Raw genomic sequence first — 22493 nt, 5'->3', positions numbered from 1 at the left:
CTGAATAGGTACTATATATTTGAAAAGCGTGCTGATATAACTAGCTATAAATCAGAACATTTGCTTAACAATTTATACGATAGAGCGGTTATGGGATCAATTTGATTGATGTGCTTGCCAGGGTATTAGGTCTTCGTCACTTTGAGCGTGTTGTTAAACCTAATCATTTTCGCGATTAGCATTTCAAATTGACACACAAAAAGTACAGTTTGGCACTTTGAGCTGGCATTTACACTTACTTTATTTCAACAAATACTTATATAAATAAATATTGATAAGCGGCGATTACATGACATGGTCATCATCAAAGCTGACATCGCCGTCTGACTCTGCACTTAACAGCATGCGTATTTTACATTTTGTAAATATTTAAATGACATTTTCAGTTGGCGGGCTGCAAACAGTTGCCCCGATCTTAATGCAATGCATTTTTGCCACATCGACAACTGTCTGCATATTGTTTGCACTAAGTAAACAATATAATTGTTTATTGTAATATCGGCCTTTTAAGCTATTTGCGCGAATTGTTATTTATGTGTCTGGTAGTTAAAAATATAGTAAGAGAATTTGTTTTATGTTTTCATATTCATATTGATTGTGGTGTTATGAGTATAGGATACAAGAATAAAATTAATATTATAACTAACCAAATCTCGTATATATCTATTATTAATATATACAATTATTATATATATAAATAATAAATATATACTTAATTTAATTATTATGAGAATTAATTTTATTTATGTTATTTATAAGGAATTGATTGATTATAATTAAATAGATATGAATATATATGTATATATAGGCGAATCAATGATAGAATAAGCTCTGTGTGCGACCAGCTTAGCATTACCATAGCCAGAAATTAAAGCACATGGCACGGGTACAAGAATGCCATTAATATGCAGGAATATTCATATATGCAAGTAGAATGTATAGGAAAATAGCACTTCATAAGCCATCAAAAGCCTGTCCAGACAGCATCTGTTTTTGTTGCTTTTTGACGCTTAGTTTCAAGTACAATCCATTAAAACAATTTAATGTAAAATTGCGTGCCTGAAAATACGCGGGGGCAGCGGCGGCATCCGGCTGCTCACTTATTGGCCTCATCTCGGTTTAGCTTTGGCCCTGGGTATGGGTCTGGCTGTGTCTGGGTAGCTGTTGATGTTCAGCTGTGAAAATTTGGACTGAAAAGTTTATTTTCCACTTGAGAGCAACAAGCAGCGAAATTAGCAGCGAATCTAACAGACAGACGTTGACTTTATGCCTTGCTAGTCATTTGCCCAGACACAAACAAATAAAATTAAGTGGCGACAGAGCCAGAACCGCAGTCAGTGCAAGAACCCAAAATATAGACACAGATGCCAAGTCAATGTAATGCACAATATATATATATATATATATATAGTTGCACCCTTGGAGAACTAAAAACCGCTAATAAATTTCACACTTGCCGCACTGCGAATAATTTACTTTCGCCGGCATCGTGAAATTTTCTCACTCAGCGCGGAGTAAAAGCGAAAACTGTCTGTGGTCGTCGCTCGGCTAATTAAAATCGAAGGTGTTGAAAATCAATTGGCTTTTGTTCAGTGGAGGTGGCAGTGAAAAGTGTTTACGTGAGTTGTTTAAATACTTTTTGAGGATTTAAGGCTTGAGTTTATTGGAAGTGTGTGAAGTATACAAATGTCTAGTGTATATTCGTGTTCTCCATCAGCCTCAATAGTCGGGTCCATTGAGCCATACTCGAGCAAGGAACTTACGGTCTTGAACTTAGTCAAAGAGAAGGACCAAGTTTATTTCAATTAATCGATGGATCTTTACAACGAACTATATTTTGTTTCACTTGCCAAGGCCTCACCTTCCTTTTCTTATCATTCTGCATATTTTAAGTCTTTCAATATACTCACCCCACCATTTTTAAAAGAAGCCGATCTAAGGTACAGAGTTCAGTATATGCTCTGGTACCGGCGGATGACATTGTGGCAAAGGCGGCCCCAAAGTAGGGTATGTTCGCAGTCGTAATAATTCCAAAATAGTTTGCAATTCCAAAACATGAGCATAGTGCTTGCGTACATTGTCCAATAACGATCGATGCGTTTTAATCTGTTCCATGCTGTAAGAGTGTAACCCAAAATCCGATTCTAAATTAATATTATGTAGTTATTTAGTAATTAAAGAGTTTACCGCTCGCGCTGTTCACGATCGCGTCGTTCCTCCATCATAACATCGCGCAGTGAATTCTGAAAGGCAACATCCACTTTGAGGCGTTCGATTTTCGAATCAATCGAATGATTTTGGCGCTTAATTTCCAGAGTTTTCTGCTTCACCATATCGATTTTGATGTTACTATAGCAAATCGATTTTAGACAATTTATGATATGTGTTGAAGTTGTGCACTTACATGCGATCGATTTGCTTCCGAAAGACCGCAATTTTTTGCTCCAGAATACGTTCTATAGCACCGGCTGACATATATTTTTGACGTTCCGCCTTGACCTTGTCCCAGTTGCGTAAGATGTTGAGAAACTCGATGGTCACCTTACACTTCTCGATGGCATCTAGCATATACTTGAGATAGGCAATATTGGCCTTATAGAGCTTGTGCTCCCATTCCTTAAAGATCACCTGACGCCTGAAGATGGCAACGCGTTGCATGGCTTTTATTTTCTTATTGCCGGCATCCTGTATTCAAAATAATTGTTAAAAAATTATGGTTTGTTTAGTTTAGAGTTTTTTACCTTTATCATACGGTTCACTTCATTGATGTCGTCCACATGCATCAAAACGCTGTTCGAAAGCGACTTGGTCGAGCCCATTACCATAACCTCCACCTGACCCAGTGTTAAGGTCAACTGCAGCGGCATATTTCTCATGGCTTCCAACTGAAAACATTGATAGCATAGATAATTTATGATGTCAACAAGGCTGTAGCTGTTGTAAAATATGTGTTAATCGACTTACATACTGCTGTATGGTGTCCTCCATTTCCTTTTGAGTATGAGCTTTGGTGTCCTTCAAACCGGCTATATCCTTGGTGAGGCTGTTCAAATAGTTTTGACTGTCTAGCAACTGATGGCTGATGCCCTTAAGGCGCAGCTCGCTTTCGATCTTCTGACGGCGCAACTTGACAAAAATCTCCCATGACTTGGCGTCCACAGAGGCTGGACTATTCTTGGGCGCATCATTGTCAGCGATATAGGACAAAAAATCGGCAATCTCCTTGGGCATGGGGAAGCCCACACGATTCGGTTGCTTGGGGGAGAGTTTCTGTGCGACCTCAATGCAAATTAGCGACGAGCTAAACAGTTTGTTAGACAATTTGGGCCGCTTTTTGAATAGCTTGGTCATTTCGTGGGCTGCATGTGGCACCGAGTTTAAGAAGTTGCCGCGAAATTGTCGCTCTAAGGCACGATCCCGCGTCTGCTGGGCCTCGAGGCGCGTGCGCACTTCCTGCAGTGCTCTCTCCCAGAAGTCCAGCAGGTTGCTGTAACGTTTTATATACTCGTTAAGCTTGTTAATATCGGTCCGGTAGCGATCGATCTTCTCGCGCAACTGTTCGCGCGAGTGATTGATAGTCATGAGATTGAGCATGCGAATGCGGCATTGTTTGTGGGCAAAATCGTACTTGAGTTTCAGTAGCATGAGCTCGGCAACACGTTGGTTTAGCTTGAGGATTTGCTTGGTCTTTAGCTGTAGTGTTTTGGCTTCGTTCTCGTTTAAAATGCGTAAATACTTGCGACGATCTTCCTGGAGCAGGTTCACGGCCTCCTCGTATGCGCGATAAATCTTTTGATCCTCCAGCGTGTACTCGTGGGGCTGCTTTTTCAGAGTAAACTCAGGCACCGGTATATCCTTTTTGATCTCCTCTTCCCACAGCTTTTCGATGACGCCGTCCATCATGACAATCAGCGCCCGCGCCCAGAACTCCACTGACCAGAGCAACAGGCGTCCCCTCTTGCCGCCCGTATCGATTGTTTTACGTCTGCGCCGATTGATTGCCTTAATTTCCGAATCATCGACCTCCAGAATGCACTTGATGACCTCATCCTTGGCTAGTTCCGGCACAGTTAGCTCTGGCAGCTTAAACGACTCCATGTTCAAAAGTCTAAGCATGCAATTCATATTGTCATAGATCTTGAGAAGCACATTATTCGTGTTGAGCACATTGTCGATGGTCTCCTTTTTCAGCTGCTGGGCCTCGTGAAAGTGCTTGTTGAACTCCTGTTTCATGGGATCCACCAAATAAAAGCGATACTTGCAATTATCGTTGAATATTTGATTCGAAGTGACGGTGTTTTTGCTTTGCAATTGAAATTGCGGTGCCATGATGTGCTCATAGACACTTGGCCCTTCGACCACATAGGGTTTCAGTTCATGGACGGCCTTCTTCTCAGACTCGGCATGGGAATATCGCTCTGGATGCCCTGGCTCATCTTCCGGCTCCTCCATGGACATCACAGAGAGTCGTATGTGATCCTCCAGATCGTAGAATCGATATTTATCGAATAAACCCACACTCGACTTACGTGCCAGTGCGAAGCTCTCAAAATTGGCATCTGCGAATATCGAACGCACTTTGTAAATAATGCTGACAGCGTCACGCGTCACCACCTGCATTATCCAATCCCTTATCCGCGACTGATCCTCAATGGCACGCATCAAAGATTCTCGCTCCAGCTCGCACAACTTGTGTGCCTCCTCCGTCAAGGCGTCCAGCCATTTGTAATGGTAGCAAAACTTTTTGAAAATTCCTTTCGTTTTTCCCGTCACGGAAATGTCGTAATCGATGAGCGCCGTCACTTTGGCCGAAAAATCTTGGATCAGCTGTAGCAGCTTTTCGCGCTTAAACAGATCCGCATGTGCATATTCCTCCTTGACCTCCAGTTTAACAGTAAGTGGTACAAAAACCCGTGACACCATCGCCGTTTGCTGCACTATGAACCTCTCGGGTACTTCCAATTCGGTGTTTTCACGCACATTGTCGGCCAGAGAGGGAAGACGACTTACCCACATCACATTGTTGGCACTCAGCACCAAAAGGTATCTGCAAGGTACATATTGAAAAACGAATTCCAATTTCAGTTTCAAACCGGTTTCAATAGAGACCCAACCTTATACCCCTAGGTATTTTATAACTTACTTGGAATTGTAACACTCTCTGGCACGCAGCAAAAAATGGGGCCTGAAGAATAGCGATACGAAGCGCGACATCATGAATGGTTTTTTGGCGCGTTTGTGTTGGCGAAAGTGGACCATAATGCCATCAACGCCCCATGTGAGCAGATGCTTTGTCATGCCGATGCCTATGATATGGCCGAAGTGAGTCGACCTTATCGATGCGGCCCAGAGGAGCTCGCTGTTATCGTTGAGCATGAGCTGATCGAATATAGTGCTGTTCTTGACCACAGCCACAATCTCAATCTGTACCCAACGACCCATCGGCGGCTGTACGAAGAATGCCACATAGCTGTTAGGCAATGTCAATTCGCGTCTATGTAGGCGTCTGTCTTTGGTCCATTTGTAGATCCACATCTCATCTGCATGGCCGGGTTTTTTCAGGGTCTTGTCGCGCGATATCATGACTAAGAGACGCGGTCCTTCGACCAGCAGAAAGCTCTGGACAAAAACCTGTTTGACCAGCAGATTATCGTCGATAGTAAAGTAGTGCGTCATCTTGGGTGGACGGTACTCCACGTTCACAATGTGCAGCCCTTTGGCCTGATCCTGGAATACGACACAGTTGTCGTGGAAGTCCATTGCGAATACGGCTGCCGTTTCGCACTGCAGTTCATTGACTATATTTGGCAGCGATGGCTTATCAAAATGGATGAGCACCAGACAACCATCAACGGTTCCCACAATAACGTAGGGATTGGTACGATGGGAGCAAATGGCGCAGGACATCACAATGGGCACTTCGGAGAGTGTTCTGCCGCTTGGTAAGTCTATCATGGCAATCCCATCATTATATAACACTACGACACACTCCTCCTTGAAGCAGGCCAGTGTACGAAATGCCAGAATAGGTTTGCCCCCAACAACCAGCTCCTTAAGGACACCCTCATTCTCCTCGATCGTCACCCGATGAATGCAGCCGAGCCCGCCCGACGCATAAAGTTCACCATTCTGATTGCTGATAAACCGGCTTATGTGGGTCAAGCTCTGATCAATGGTCCATTCGACGGTGAAGTGACCAGCCTTCTTCTTAATGTAGAATGCCATCGAACTATTTGAGATCAGGAATCCCATTCTGTGCGATATGAGAGCGTGCGCCCGTGTGTGCATATCCTCGCCCAGCTCACTTATATAGGTGGGCGACCAGCGTTGCTTAATGGCAAAGCAGGCAATATCTATCTGGGAGAATTCACCAAAGTCGTTGACCACATAAAGTCCATTGTCGTCGCCAAAGCACATGAAGTGTTTGAGAGATTTGACATAGTGTTTGCCCATTTCCACCTCGGAGACCTGATGCAAATACGCGTCCTTTTCAATGTAGCACATCTCGTAGCATAGTATACGCATTTCCTTCTTGTCGTACTGCACTATAGTGGGCAGGTTACTGTTGCTCAGTGAAATAGAGAAATCTGGTGTCACTATAAATGTAGAATGCTCGAGTATTTTTGTGCTGGTGCGAAAATTGAAAACAGAAATCGCATATCTCGGGTATCCGCCGATTCCAATTAACAGATCCAGCTCCGAAAATCGAATCATTGTAAAGGTCAATGCTGAGGCTGCATACAGATAAGATTTCGAGATAGATTAGGTCATTTACATAAACTATTACTATAATTATTTTAATCAAACGCGTGATTTAGGCACTCTCTAATTCATTTTCATGTTTTATCTCTCCAATTCGATTTTATGGATATTATTGACTCATAAAATTCACTTTCATTAAAAACTTTGAAAACCAGAATATAAGCTTCAAGATTCAAGTCCCTAGTGAACAACACATTTCAATAGGTCTCTGCTCTCATACTTACGCGGCAATGTCGAGAATCTTGTCAACTCGGGATACTTGTAAATGTATATATTCGGACGCATTATGCTTTCGGCAAAGCCAAAGAGCGGAAAGCGATTGTGGCCCGCAAAAGCGCTAATGTGTAGTCCAGTGGCCACGGTTTCTGCCCGAAAGTAGCTGACGGCCATCGTTGAGATCTGAGTGAACTTGAGCAAGTTGCTCTCACGCAGGCAGAGCACATCAGGGCCGACATTTGTGATGCTATCGCTTGCGTAGGCGTTGCACCAGCTAGGTTATCAAATTAAATTAGTTAATGATAATACTTTATTTAAAGCAATGCCTTACCAAATCGTTGAGCTAATATTCATTTTGATATTTGTGTCTTCTTCCTTGTTCTGCCAAATATTTTCTTCCCTTTCAGTCAACCAACTCTATGGTTGCTAAGGCAGTGCTTGCCATGGCAACTGAAATTGAATTGAAAGCAAGTTGATTAAACTAAAATATTTGAAATTAAAACAGCATTAAACGAATCTGCTTTCCACAGAAATTCAACTTCCATTCGGTCAACTTTAATTTTTCAACATGGCATTTGGCACGAAATTTCCCAGGCGGCAACTTTGAGTGGCATCAATAAAAACAAAAATAACATAAAGGAGCTCCTTTATAGGCGCCAATCTAAACGCTGCTGAAAATTAAGTATATATATATTTATTTCTGCCATTATTCGTTTTCAATATAAGCGCTGACTGCGTTTTGTTAAAAATTGACGCCTCTTGTTATTTTTATTGCTTAAATGTTATTCTTAATGTCTGCTGTTTGCTTTTGTAACCTCTTTGTGGGTCACTGGTGTGTCATTTCTGTGTTGGTGACAGTTTTTATTAAATTGTAAGCTAAAAGCTGCATTAAATTTTAACTACATCATCATTTTTTTTTATAAAGTATCAAATTAAGTATCAAAAGCATTTCATTTGTTGATGATTAAATTGTTTTGCCGTATATAATTTTTTCGATTCTTCAATTTTGTGTAGTTTAATCAAGCAATTAGTAGAAAACTGAATATTCAATAATTGCTGTACAATGTTCTTTAAATTTTTCCCACATTTTACACGGCAAGTTTTGCTGTTTTATTTTCGAAAATGTTGTATTTACCTATTTTAAATAATTACTGTAGTTATTTATGAATATTTATTTAAAGAAAAATTTACTTTTAAGCATTGATATATTTAAAAGTTTATATTATCAAAAAATATGTTGCCAATTTTGCAAAAATACCTGAAACCGAACTTTTGTAGACAGATTTAATATAGTTTACTTTGTGTTTTTTGTTGTTGTTGGCAGCAAATTCGACAATAAAGTTGTTAGAAAGAGTTCTCTCACTTAAGAAATTTAAGGGCTGCCCACAGAATTGACATAACTAACCAGCTGGCGTATCTATTCCATGCCATTTTTCATATTCGCTTGCAGCACCTGCAGCCCGACACTTTGCTGCCTACTTTGGGGCGCCACTCAATTATTTATGTGCCCCTGCAGTGCAGCCAGTCGAGAGTGTGTGGCTGGGTGGGTGCATATTGAGCTCACAGCATTTGCACATGTGCCGTCTCCCACTTTGAAAGTTTTTGGGCACAGCCATAGCCACAGCCACCCTAAACGCCGACACGGAATGTCTTTAATGTTAATGACTGAGTGCAGCAAAAGTTTGGAGCGCTTAAGGCGGCTTTGCGGCAAGACGTCGTCGCCAAGATCGGGATTGCAACTTTGCCGTTGTATGTGGCCCCGAAAAATCTCTGACGACAAGTTTCTGAGGCGCGGCAACTTTGTGTGTTTTTTATTCTTTATACATGCAGTACTCATTAAAAACGCATTAACAATGCATTGTAAATCATTGTTGTGCAATAAGTTGCACATGCGGCTGCAGCTGGCGTTGCCTTCGGCTCACAAGCTTCGGTAACACTTGCTAAATATGCACATCGCTTGTATATATATATATATATAAAACCTTTATGTATACCTATTCTTATTTAGCATCTATACCTATATTGGGGCATTTTGGTTAATTAAAATTGTTTTAGCTAAAACGAGTGTATTTTTGGAAGTATTTCATTATTTCATTTCTAATTGCATAAACTTGCCGCGCAAAAACGACAGTAAGATATTAAGACATCATTTAAATTGTAACAAAAGTAATTTTTCATAATACATTTTAAGCATTTTAGTAAAAGCGTTGGGCGGACAATGCTATAAAAAGCAATGCAATGTCCTCACTATAATAAATATTTCATAAAGGCCAGACAATGGCAGGAGTGGCACAACAATACCGAGTACCAGGTAGCTGCGACCTTTTTTTTGTCGACTATTGGCATCATAAAGAAAGGGAGCTTTCGGGCAAAGATTGCGTTGCTGCTCAGATGTGCTGAAAATTTCTTCCTTCCGTAGTGTCAGCAATAGCAACAACAACAACGACGGCAGCAACAACAACTTGTGGCATCCTCCTTTAGGCCACACAATTGGCTGCCAAATGGCTAAGCTGGCTGCCTGTCAACCAACAAGTTTTGGGTGTTTCTTTTTTGTGCTTCGGGTCCATGTGTGGGTCGTCATGCAAAATGTATGCTAAAATTTCCGAGCCTTAGGGGTTTTTAGTGTATGTAGATGTATGTGCGTGTGTGTGTGTGTGTGAGTACGTATGTGTGTGTGACACGTTGTGTGGTAACGCTTTAAAATTTCTTTATTCATAAGCAGTTTGCATGCGCAGCTTTTCTTGAAAGGAAATCCCACATTAATACTAACTTTAGCCGGCAGCTGTGATGTTGTTGGAGTCATTGTTGCCAAAAATTTAACAAATTTGTCTGGGCACAGAATACTTAACAAATTTTAAAATAGCATAGAGCAAATTAGTTTTGCCTAAGCGCACAGACATTAATAAATTGAAGCGTGTTTTGCTGTAAACCCCATTTAGGGGCATTTCCGCATTAGAGTCAATTAAACAGGCTGTATTTGGCCATGTGTTAACAGTTGAGCGGATTTTAGTGAATGCATTTAGCATTTTGCTTAGCATTTGCGTATTACAGCTGATTTTTGTTAACTAATGCAAAGGGCTTTAAAAAACATATGACCGGCAATTTTAATTAAGTAACTCTAGTGTAACCGGTAAAATCCACTAATTGCATTTATGGCAAATAAATCTAAAATTCGTTTATGCAGCTGTGGGACGATTTTAAAGTAATTTCTACCTCTGCTCACATTGAAAATATAATAATTTTGTTAATTATGCTCGCCGGACTGGAGAGATTCGGCTGACATAAATAATTGATTGCGTGGAACATTTGGCCAAATCTATTTTAAGCCAATTTCAAAGTGTATTTAAAACATTTTTAGTTGGTACAAGAAAGTGAAAAGTGAGTCACCATTCAAATTTAATTTTAGGTGCATAATTAGAGTTTCCTTTGGCACCTTTTCTTTTTAGAGAGAGGCGATAATTTATAGACTGCAAAAGGACAAATCCAAATTCTTCAATTTTTATTAGCATCTTTTAATTGTTGAATATTTTATAGTTTGCGACTTTTGAAATGAAAAGCTGTCACGTCAACTTTCCAACGAGTTGTTTATGAGCATTCTTCTTCTGGCCGTCATATTCGCTTGCGGACTGACAGCTGATTATAATGTGCTGCTCTTGTATAGTCGTGTCCTGCTGTTTTATGCCCGTTGTTGTTGGCGTGCAACTCGTTAAATTTCCATCAGTGTGCGTGGCGCGCCATATTGGCCTAAAATGTCACAGCGAGCGAAACTTAAGCAATGAACTCTGATGTCCTCACGTATTTGTGTAATATCGATTTGACTCACGAAAGCCACGCACTCATATGTTGGTATGCGTACTCTGCTAGTGTGTGTGTGTGTGTGCGTGTCGCTTAGCTGCCACACATGCACGTAATTGATATTTTATGAATGAAATGTAAACACTTTTTTATGTGCCGAACGACTCTGTGAGCGAGGCGAGTGCTAAAACTTTGATGCGATGTGCCATGTGCACCCTATACGCTTGATGTTCTCGGTTCATCAGGAACCAGTTGCGTTATCTGGGACGAAATGGGATGGTTGGTTGCAACACCTTAAGGCGAACTTTGACCAACTAAACACTTATAATGTTTGATATTTAAGTATAAAATAATTTAAGTTGTTATTTTTATTAATAATATACGTATATAAATAAATGCAACAGGAAAGGTAATTTAACTGAATGACCAGTTATTTAGAAGCAAATATTATTGTTTTTAGACAATTTATCCAACTTATTTTATAACAATAATCTCTATAATTTTAAGTAGCTCATCTAAGCTTCGCTCTGATTAGCAGCCGCACCCAAAAGCCCTTACTGAATGCGGGCGCATCATAAAATGGCAACAAAGTGTCGAGCAGAAGCTGCTCTATAAAAATATTTTTAAGTACTCTTATACAAAATATAAAGCATAAAATGCGCCTTGCCCAACCCACAGCGAATGGTCAGCGTTTTGTGTCAGTAATAAATATAAAATTTCAGCCATAATGTTTTCTTTTCTGCACCCCCTCACACGCATGCACACGCCCACTCGCATGTATATATATGAATATATTACTCGACGGTTTTGTTTTTATTTAATTTGCACTTTTAAAGCATCGCTGGTCAAAAAGAAATTGATTATAATTACAATACTGTGTAGTTGCAAGCTTTTTTGCAACCAATTAATTCTAACTGCTTGTGCAGCGAAATTCAAACACTTAGATTAGTTTTCAAATGGATTTATTTGCCGCGCAGGGCACTTATTAGAATTTATAAGTTTTAAATTGTTGCTTGGCAGCCAACTCGAATTAGTTGTGCCTAGGTTGCGATCAAAACGAAAGACTGACTGGTTATGACAATATGTAAAGCGAATCGAAACGAAACTCCAATAAGACGCTCGCCGGTTAGAGCGAAGGGCAGCAATGCAAGCAAAGCAATTCAGAAGGAGAGTGGACAGCAGCTTACAAAGAGCGCGCAAAAAAACTATTTGCTCTTAGGCTGTAATTATGATTGTTATTTTCTGCTGTTGGATGATGTCCGCAGCCGTCGGTGTTATCTCTGCTGTTACTTGACCAAACATTCTCCCCCCGTTGGAAGGCAAGGGCTTTCAACATCATCCTGTTTGGGCAGCAAACACAGCTTTCGTACAGCTCTACGTATGACTCCAGTCGCAGTTTGAAGCACAGCAACTCTGGATACCCCATCAGATCCAGAGATCAGCTCTTGCACTCTGGCGAGTGGCCACTTCAGCGGCGGTAGATTCTCATCCTTTACAAGGACAACATCGTTAATGGAGAGTCCAGGCTGAGGAGTGCGCCATTTGGAGCGCTGTTGAAGAAGCGTCAAATACTCTTCGCGCCAACGGGCCCAGAATACTTGTTGGAGATATGTGACGCGCTGAAAATGATTAAGCCGATTGAAGTTAAGCTGCCTTAGATCGGGCTCAATGTATGATGAAGATGGCGCTGTACCCAGGAAGTGTGCGGGTGTCAAGACGTCAAGATCACCTGGATGCTCTGAAAGTGGAAGTAATGGTCGAGAATTAATAATTGCCGTGATGTGGCAGACGAGCGTACGCAGCGAATCGAAATCCAAAATGGAAGAGCAAACAGATCGATAAAAGTGGTGCTTAGCAGTCTTCACAGCGGCTTCCCATAGTCCACCAAAGTGCGGAGAGCGAGGAGGGATGAACAACCATTCAATTGATTCGGTTAGGCAAAACTCGTTAACGGCCTTGACATGCTCGTCTCTCAGGAACAGGCGGTTCAGATCTGCTAGTTCGTTCTTGGCACCTACGAAGTTTGTCGCATTGTCAGACCAGATCCTTGAAGGTCGAGAGCGAGTCAGGATGAAACGTTTTAGGGCGTTTAGAAACGATGTTGTGGACAAGTCCTTTACAAGCTCTAAGTGCACCGCCTTTGTAGCGAAGCATATGAACAGACTGATATAGCATTTCACTGGTGGCCTGTTGCGCACTTCGTTCTTGTAGTAAAATGGTCCACAGTAATCAACGCCAGTGACCATAAAGGGATACGATGTATTAAGACGATCAGCTGGTAGGTCTGCCATTATATGCTCGGCCAATCGTGGCTTGGCACGAAAACAGATTATGCATTTGGCAACAATACTGGAGACTGTTTTTCGACCGCCAATGGGCCAGTACTGGAGCCGAATCGAAGACAATAAAGCGCGAGGTCCAGCGTGTAAGTTTCGTTTATGAAAGTAAACTATGATTGCTCGCGTCACAGGATGCTGACGGGGCAATATAATCGGATGTCGCGCTGAGAAGTCCAACGACGAGTTTTTCAGCCGTCCACCGATGCGAAGTAGGCCGAAGTCGTCAAGGAATGGTGCAAGAGAGGCCATTGAGCTAGACGGTTTGACATGCCTTCCTTCCTTCAATGCCTTGTAGTCATCGCTGAGAGTAGCCATTTGCACTGACCGCAGCAACCAATGTGTGCCATGATGCAAGTGGTCAACGGTTAGTTCAGCTCCTCGGATTCGATTTACAAATTTGTAAACATAAGCAAAGACCCGCTGCAGCTTGGAAAACGAATTGATGAACTTGCAACCAATCGAGAGATCCGGTTGCGCTGCAGTTCCGAGGAGTACCTTGTGTCGAAGTTCTGGTAAGGATTCGACAGGTACACAGGAGGCAGGCCACTCTTCCTTTCCCTTACTGAGAAAACTCGGACCATGGGCCCATAATGGAGACCGGAAGAGCTCACTAGGCAGCGCTCCTCGTGAAATTATATCCGCCGGGTTTAATTCGGTGGGAATATGATGCCATTCCATTCCAGTGGTGAGCTCTTGGATGGCTGCGACTCGGTTGGCAACGAAAACATTGAATTTCGAAGCATCATTGCGAATCCAAGCCAAAGTCACGGCAGAGTCTGACCAACAGTAATACCGACAGTCGAACACTTTCATTTGGCATATTTCGCTGAGAAGTTGAGCCAGTAATGCAGCTCCGCAGAGTTCCAGCTTTGGTACCGTGATGGTTTTCACAGGCGCGACACGCGATTTGGAGCATAAGAGACGCACGCTGGTGTTGCCATTGCACTTTGAGACTGTATAGACGCATGCTCCATAAGCGCTTAGGCTGGCATCACAAAATCCGTGAATCTCCACTGTACTGTCTGATGAGAGTGCTCGACGGGGATACTGGAATTGCTGAGTATACTCAAAATCAGCGCAGAAGTTGACCCAGGCTGTGCTTAAGTGTACAGGCAGGCTCTCATCCCAGTCCAGCTTTTCTCTCCAGAGATCCTGCATAAAAATTTTCGATTTTGTTATTACGGGACCAACAAGACCAAGGGGGTCGTAAAAGCGAGCAATTGCGGAGAGTATTGACCGTTTTGTCAGTCTGGAGGGCAACCTCAGTGGAGAGAAGGAGAAAAGGAAACAGTCTGAAGCGGGATCCCAAACGAGGCCTAACGTTTTCGTGATGTCACTGCCATCGTCAAACTTAAGCAGCGTTTCTCTATCCTCTTCCGGTATGTTTTGGAGTACAGATGTGTCGCTAGAACACCATTTGCGCAGCCTAAAGTTCCCCTTGGCGAGTAGTCCAGATGTTTGTTTCAATATCTCAATTGCTTCTTGAACACAGCTACCACCAGAAATGAGGTCATCCACGTAGAAATCTCTTTTAACAATGTCAGAGCCAATAGGGAAAGTTTTCTGCTCATCCATGGCCAGTTGGTGCATAGCTCGCACTGAGAGAAACGATGCTGGTTTTGTGCCGTAGGTGACGGTGTCTAATTTGTAAATCTGTATCTTCTGATGCTGAGACTCACGCCACAAGATACATTGAAAATAACTGTCTGCGGGTTCGACTCGTACGCATCGATACATTTTGCATATATCGCCTGTCAGGGCGACTGCAAATGTACGAAACCGCATCAGTATCGAAAACAGCTTCGGTTGGATGGTAGGACCTGCCATCAGTGCATCATTCAGCGAGTGTCCAGAGGTAGTAACTGCTGAGCCATCAAACACGACCCTTAGCTTGGTTGTAGTGCTATCCTCCTTCAGCACGCAGTGATGTGGCAGGTAGTACTTGCATTGGCCCAGTGCAGCTGAGGTAACAAGTGACATGTGACCCAAGTCAAGATACTCCTTGATAAATGCTGCATACTGGGGTTTCAATAGTGGATTACGGTCTAGTTTTCTTTCTAAGTTCAGGAATCGACGAACCGCCTGTTGATAGGAGTCACCCAGCGGATACATGCCTAGACGTAGCGGTAAACGAACTGAATAGTCGCCAGTCGACAGACGTTTAAAATTGGCCTGAAAGTGTGCCTCACAGTCGCGTTCCTCCTTGTTTGGTAAGGACTCAGGGTCGGTGCAGCATTCCAATTCCCAAAAACGACGGATTAATTCATCAATCTGTGTATTAGGCTGCAGATGCGAGTCAACCAGCAGATCTGGATTCTCCATTGATCTCATGGCCATGAATGATGATTTTCCAGCATGTGAGGCACCTCCCGTAGCCACCCAACCAAGGCGAGTCTTTTGCAATATCGGCAGTCCAGCAGCTAGTTTAATCTGGCCGACGCATAGCAGATCGAAGAACAGACTGGCTCCAATCAACATGTCGATTTGCTGAGATTTAAAGAATTCAGGATCAGCTAGTTGTATATTTGATGGAATGTTCCATGATGCAGGGTCAAGAGTGAAGCCAGGCTGATTATCGGTGATGGATGGTGCAATCAAGGCCGGGATGCATGTGGAGTACTCCGACACTCGAGATTTGACATTGATGTTGACCGAAAACCCATCGGACGCAAATGCTGCATCACCAATGCCAGAGACGATTGCTGTTGACTTGAATTTGCGCAGCTGGAGCTGATGAGCAAGACGAGAGGTGATGATGTGCAACTGCGACCCAGAGTCGAGCAACGCACGGCAAGGCACCAAGGAGCCAGCGCGATTTTTCACGTTGATGACGGCAGTGGCAAGCAGGACCACATCGTGCTTGAGATGCTGGGCGGTAGTGAGAGGCGAAGATAAAAGTGCCGCCAAGGTGTTTTGGGATGACGAATAAGTTTCGGTATCTTGAGCATTGTTTGGGCTAGAAGCAGCGATGTGACTGCTTGTGTTGCCAAGATGCAACAAGCTATGATGTTTGCTTCCACAAACTCTGCAAGCGCTGGAGCCGCAGACTCTCAGCTGATGTCCCCTTTGCAGGCAGTTTAGGCACAGCGCAAGCCGCTTGGCTTCGTGAAGGCGCAGCAAGGGCGATAAATTTGCGAATTGCAAACATTTATAAATAGAGTGGCCTGCGACTTCACAAAACACACAAGCACTCGTTCCATTCCTAGTCACTACAAACGTTCTTCTACTACTGTTGTTCTGGCCCACCTGGGAGCTAGGCGTGTACATTGCCGTAGCGTGATCCGCATTTTCCAGCCTTTGGCAACGCCTCTCTATGAAGGTTGTAAACCGCTCGCATGATGGTATGACGTCCAACGGCGCATCATCCTCCCAGCTAGCCTGCGTAACGCTATCTAGTTTTTGCAGCAACGTATGTACTATGACGCAACCGGCGATCTGTTCCACACTGCCCATCGATTTTAAAGCACGTAGATGAGAGTTGAGCTTATCTGAAAATTCGCGCAGCTGTGCAGTCGCGCCCTTGTCCACCTTTCTCAAACCCAAAATTTCAGAGATGTGTGCCTGAAAAATAAGACGCTTGTTATTAAAACGCTTATCAAGCAGTTCTAAAGCGGCAGCATAATTTGCGTTTGAAATTTCCAATGAGCGAATTGTATCCAGCGCTGTTCCTTTAAGGCATGACCGTAGATGCTGGAGTTTTTCAATGTTGGTCAAATACGGATCCTTGTCAATGACCGTGGTGAACAGGTTCGAGAAATCGGCCCATTCTGTGTAGCCTCCACTAAACTCCGGCAATTTAAGTTGAGGCAATCGAGAGTGGTTTGGAACAACAAAGGTAGAACGCGAGTCATCGGCTGCGGCTGAATTGAAGGTGGAACAATGCGGAATCTGCTGAACCTTGCTTCGATTTCCGCGCTCGCGTTGAAGGGACAGCCGTAGCTGCCTAATAGTTGACTCAAAACTTGTCTGAAGATCCTCATCAACGCTGGCATGATCCACCTCCAACAAACCATCACAGACTATCTCAAATTTCGCCTGCAAGTCAGATGCCATGCTTATGTAATCTTGCAGCTCGTAGTCATCAACATCGCGAAGTCGAGCGGGATCAAGTTCCGAGGACAATCTATTGAGTCGATCAGTTAAATTCTTGATCTTTATTTTAAAAACAGCAGCCTGGGTTCCAACCGCCACTTGACTAGCTGATGTCGCCTCATCATTTCCATTTGCACTTGCACCTTCATCAAACATTATGAATGTAGCGCACAACAAGGTTCACACAGCCGAACTACAATACAAGTCTGATCGCGCAAGTGTTCGTTCGAGCGAGATAGCGTATAGCGGGTTATAGCGCGCAACGATTAGCGGGGATTTGCTACGGCGTTTATGTATAACAACCAACTGTATGCAGATGCGCAAGCAAACGGCTCACCACACAGCTTTGCCCGAACTGATAACTGTCCGTTGACACGACAAGAACGAAGTACAAGAAAAAATAGAAAAAATGAAAGAAAGAAAATTCACGTCGGGGTCACCAAAATGTGTAGTTGCAAGCTTTTTTGCAACCAATTAATTCTAACTGCTTGTGCAGCGAAATTCAAACACTTAGATTAGTTTTCAAATGGATTTATTTGCCGCGCAGGGCACTTATTAGAATTTATAAGTTTTAAATTGTTGCTTGGCAGCCAACTCGAATTAGTTGTGCCTAGGTTGCGATCAAAACGAAAGACTGACTGGTTATGACAATATGTAAAGCGAATCGAAACGAAACTCCAATAAGACGCTCGCCGGTTAGAGCGAAGGGCAGCAATGCAAGCAAAGCAATTCAGAAGGAGAGTGGACAGCAGCTTACAAAGAGCGCGCAAAAAAACTATTTGCTCTTAGGCTGTAATTATGATTGTTATTTTCTGCTGTTGGATGATGTCCGCAGCCGTCGGTGTTATCTCTGCTGTTACTTGACCAAACAAATACCATTTATTGATTGTGATATTTAAATCGTGTGTGCTCGTCTGACACTCTTGCTTGCCATTTTGCGAAATGTTTATTTTAATTATTTTAAGTGTATGCAAGAATGCTTGGACTTATACTCGCTCTACGTATTGCTGATTTCGCATGATAAATTTGCTTTCTTTTCATTAGCTAGCACAAAAATTTTGTGATGAAAATCATATACTGCACAATTCATGTTTGTAGCTGTCATTTAGGAAAACTCAAGCTCAACTGCTGTCACTGTCTGAAAAGCTTTCTGTTGCCGCTCTGTTGGCAATGGTATGATTGACGTTTCTTCATGGATGGCAAATTTATTTGTATTATGCTGAAATGAATCGTGTGATTTTTATTGTGAACACAGCGAGCGGCAAAACTTTATTGAAAATATGCAGCACGTTACTTTATTTCTTAGGCAATTGACGTCTTTTTTGTGCTTTCATGAAAATGTAGAATGATTCCTGCTAAAACCAAAGTTTTGCATTTATTTTTTTTTTCACAAGTGTGATAGATATGAGCTCAAGCTGTTGATGCCGCCTTTTGCAGTATCTTATGGATACAAACAGACATATGCGAAAGTCGTGGAGCTGTTTAGGCACAGGGCGTGGTATGTGACAATGCCAAGCGCAGACATTGCCGCAGAAAGTTGTGCCCAAACGTGGCTGCTGTTGGCGTATGCAAGCCGCACTACAATATGATATATGGCCGGCACAACAACCTAGAAATTTTAACAGTAAGTCATCTACTTATGTTTGTGCTTGCAGGCTCTATAAATCACTCGATGAGTGTGCCGCGCGTATTTGTCATTAGCTCCACAAACATGCTGTTATCCTAAGTATTGATAACGAAACGTGTGATTGCTGCTACTTATTTTATGTAACTATATATTAATAGAATGTTCATAAGTGATTATTTTAATAGATGTAGTTCTCTTATTAATAGTTATAACTTTTAGTTACTATTATACTCTAGCCTAAAGAAATAATAGTCTTTCGATAGCACTTGTGGGAATGCTTCAATGTTTATATTATGGACACAAGAAATAAAATATTATGTGTTTATTTAGTCAAACATATATATTGAAAACTATTTCGATTGCGTTAATGTTGCACTTATTAGCAGTGTTGCCAGATCAGCCAAACTTGGATTTTTTGTTTGGAAGTTATTAACTAAGTACCTAAGTATGATGTAAAACTTATTATTAACCTATAAGAAAATGTAATTTGAAAAAACAGTATAGGCACAATGTAACGAAAAAACGTATCGCTATATTTTTGCTGTCACTGTCTCTTGGAAGCTATCCACATGCGAATTTTTAGCATGTCATATGCGTCACATTTGGCAAAAGCACGTAGCATGCGCAAACACAAACGCACACAAACAGAAACAGACACACGGACAGAAGAACGGAGATAGATCAGGAGGGAAATGCCTTCACACATATTTGCAGATTTGTGCTGGCGGCATACCTGAGCATAGCCACGCCCACTTCCTCAACACACATTCATATCCACACGGTTTACGTGTCGCAATGATAACGTGCATTTTGTAGGCATATAAATCGAGAGCCGTGTATTTGGGTGTTGGGTTTTGGCTATTTCAGGTAATTTCAGTTGCCACCACTCGAGTTGGCAATGCGAAACTGTGCAGCCAAATGGTTTGTACAAAAAGAAGACAAGAAAGAATAAGCGGGCTATCGATGGCGATGGCGACGATGCTGATGAAAACAGCAACGTGCAGCAGCTGACAGCTCTGCAGCATATCAAGTATTCTTCTCAGTACTCAATTATGATGATGCCGTGGATGTCGAGTTGCATATTTGAGGATTCGATGAAGTGCGGAAATAGAATATGAAATACGATAAAATAGCCAAATATGAGCTTAAAAGTTTCCGAATTCGAGCCCATGAACTCCTCGGTTTTACCAGAATATATTTGAATTTAATGTGATATTGTGCTGTAATTTGAATAATTATTTTGTACCTTTGCAAATAAGTTTTAAAAATGAAACTATGAATATTTTGAAAATACCGAAGCTACACACGACTCACCTTTGTGGCAACACTTTGTAACACATTTTAAAATGTCATTGCATATTTCGATTGAGTGATCAGAAGTAGAATTTGAAATATTTGCCCTAGATAAGTTAAACAGCGTTGCCTAATTAGGATTGGTTTAGTTAAGCTTGACTTGAACTTGAAATTGTTTTAAGATAATGTTAGAGTTGGGCCTCGAGAGAAGCATAACATGAATACACACTTAAATTTATAATGTTACATTTACCACTAGTTGGACTATACCATTTTCATAAACTTAGTAATGCGTGATATTATATAATTATGACTATTTGCTCTTTGATTAAAATTCAAAGCTATGCACTTAAAATGATTATGTTATGGTATTTCAGAATATATCTCTATCCTAAATGTTGAAAATTTTAGAGAGCTGCACTCATAAATACCGACATGGGTGGACAGAGAAGCCGTTTTTGCTGATTAATAGTAAAAATACTTTCTATCCACTTGTGTTATTACAATTGTACAATTGACTTTTTAATTCCCACAGAGCATGAATTGAAGTGCATTTGAATATTTTCGTGTATCACAACAAATTCAATTAGCTCAGTCTCTCCTTTCAGCACATACACACATTTCGTGTCCATATGCACAGCTCAATCAGCAGCGTGCATTCACATAGCTTTCCTTGTGGCTTGCCCCTTTCTGTTGCATGCTTCCTCTAGCTATGGAAACCGCATACGTTTGCTGCCCTGTCGTGTTGCGTCTAGCACGGAAATGAACTTAATTTATGGCGCTAAAAAGGATTTGACTTTGTGGCCTCTCTCCACACGCCAGAAACGTTGCACAACGTTTGCTTTGTATTGTTTCGTTTGGGGCCCTTTTTAAAAGCCAAGCGCGGGCTACGATTCTCGCAATCATGGCTGTAATGATTTGTGTGCTTAACGCGGCGCCACCGTCACCGACGTCGACGCCGACGCCAACGGTGCTGTCGCTGTAAGCTCTAAATTATAAACTATCTACTGAGCACAAAACTTTGGGGCAAACATTTCACGGGAATCCTCCTCACACGGTATTTGCGATATACGAGAACACGATTTCACAAATATCCATTCATATATATACATATGTATGTGTTGTTTTATGTGCGACTTAGTCTGCAACTTTTGTTGAATTTGTGGCCAAAAGTTATAATCATATCCAGTGGGGAGTTGGTGCGTGCTTCGCAGGACACTCCGCACGGCCTGCCTGATGCCAAGCATTTCCAATTACAATTTCCTTTAACATTAATTAGCATGTCAGTTTTATGGCAAATGGCTTTTAATTTCGCCTCCAGTCACTGGCATTGGCATTGCTCTTGCGTTTCATTTGGCAGGCCAATAATTATGTAAAGCAGCTGCCCACAATGAATGACAGTTAAAGCGTTTTCGAAGCAGGCAGAAAGTGGGCCATTATAAAGTTGATGATGCGTACCTTTAATAATGTGTTAATTAGGAGTGGGCAATTGGGCGGACATTTAGGAGATACAAGGCAATTCCAAATATTATATCTTTGCTAAAACTGCCACCTTCTCCTCTCCTAAAGTTGGGGTCTCCTCCAATATTGTCTCCTCTTAGATGAAGTGAAGCCTACTTTAATGCATGAGAATCGCGTAATGGCGGTTGTTTAATTAACAGCGCAGTTTACATACGTACGTACATACATTCATACATTCATACATACATACACACGTACATTCATACAAACACATTTTGCGAAGAACGTATTAAATAAATTTTCGATCGGATCTGCCAAATTTCCACAGTTGCGGATGGAATTTCCAGAATTGCTGCACAAGAATTCGTGAGACAAGCTAACATTAAAATTCAAAATTGTTGCTGGACTTAAAGCAAGTGAACTTGTCAGTCCGACGCACCAGCTCTTAGATCTTTATGTAACCTACAAAATTATTATGCTATTTATGCAAAAATGAAAGGAAAAACTTTGTGAATCTATTTAATAGAATTAAAAACAGGTCTTAAAATATATCAAGCTCAAGCCAAAACGCATTGGGAGGCCGTTTTGGCTTCTCTCAAATTCAATAGGTGAGTTTTTCGCATTGGCAGCTTTATCTTACTTTCGCGACATCGCTTTCAGAGATTTTTTGCTCGGGTATCAACGCGCTGGCAGACTTTCATTAACTTGTCAGTGGGGCTTGCCAAAAATGTCACACGACGACAACGGCCGCGACATTGGTTTTTTTTTGTATTTTTTGGCCAGACAAAGCAAAAGGTTCATCTGGCATTGTTTTTCGCAATATTCGTGAGATTGTCTGCATCTGATAAATGCTTTAGGTAGACAGGCACGCCAGAGTATTCAGCGCAGATGTGGGCTCAATTTACGGC

At 41.9% G+C, this 22493-nt stretch overlaps 2 protein-coding genes across 3 annotated transcripts; both read right to left on the bottom strand.

Annotated features, from left to right (window-relative positions):
• Window positions 1-1636: 1636 nt before the first annotated feature.
• Window positions 1637-7439, bottom strand: LOC6622259 (uncharacterized). Of its 2 annotated transcripts, XM_070207859.1 has the most exons (9): window positions 7310-7428; window positions 6987-7252; window positions 5144-6734; window positions 2965-5047; window positions 2742-2885; window positions 2405-2685; window positions 2188-2349; window positions 1911-2116; window positions 1637-1772 (listed from the first exon to the last, which is right to left on the bottom strand). In XM_070207859.1, exons 1-8 carry the CDS (start codon window positions 7330-7332, stop codon window positions 1936-1938), a joined length of 4731 nt encoding a protein of 1576 aa, XP_070063960.1. In that variant the 5' UTR covers window positions 7333-7428; the 3' UTR covers window positions 1637-1772; window positions 1911-1935. The 2 variants fall into 2 exon arrangements, with proteins under 2 accessions (XP_070063960.1, XP_032290452.1); XM_032434561.2 differs by having other exon boundaries at window positions 1637-2116; window positions 7310-7439.
• Window positions 7440-11721: 4282 nt separating this feature from the next.
• Window positions 11722-18083, bottom strand: LOC116650569 (uncharacterized). The gene is made up of 2 exons (XM_032434562.2): window positions 12572-18083; window positions 11722-12511 (listed from the first exon to the last, which is right to left on the bottom strand). The coding sequence occupies exons 1-2, from the start codon at window positions 17358-17360 to the stop codon at window positions 12060-12062; spliced, it is 5241 nt and encodes a 1746-aa protein (XP_032290453.2). The 5' UTR covers window positions 17361-18083; the 3' UTR covers window positions 11722-12059.
• Window positions 18084-22493: the final 4410 nt, after the last annotated feature.

The sequence above is a fragment of the Drosophila virilis genome, chromosome 3, assembly GCF_030788295.1.
Source record: "Drosophila virilis strain 15010-1051.87 chromosome 3, Dvir_AGI_RSII-ME, whole genome shotgun sequence".
NCBI classification, from domain to species: Eukaryota; Metazoa; Arthropoda; class Insecta; order Diptera; family Drosophilidae; genus Drosophila; species Drosophila virilis.
The sequence above is the reverse complement of the archived record's forward strand: the minus strand, read 5'-3'. Positions and strand labels throughout refer to the sequence as shown.

Bases quoted from the DNA above. Each gene is read 5' to 3' on its own strand.
- LOC6622259 (XM_032434561.2), bottom strand. From the start codon at position 7,332: ATGAATATTAGCTCAACGATTTG. The intron at 2,886-2,964 runs GTAAGTCGATTA...CAATGTTTTCAG, and splicing joins AGGACACCATACAGCAGTAT to TTGGAAGCCATGAGAAATAT. The intron at 2,350-2,404 runs GTAAGTGCACAA...GATTTGCTATAG, and splicing joins CGGAAGCAAATCGATCGCAT to TAACATCAAAATCGATATGG.
- LOC116650569 (XM_032434562.2), bottom strand. From the start codon at position 17,360: ATGTTTGATGAAGGTGCAAGTGCAAATGGAAATGATGAGGCGACATCA. The intron at 12,512-12,571 runs GTACGCTCGTCT...TTCCACTTTCAG, and splicing joins TTTGGATTTCGATTCGCTGC to AGCATCCAGGTGATCTTGAC.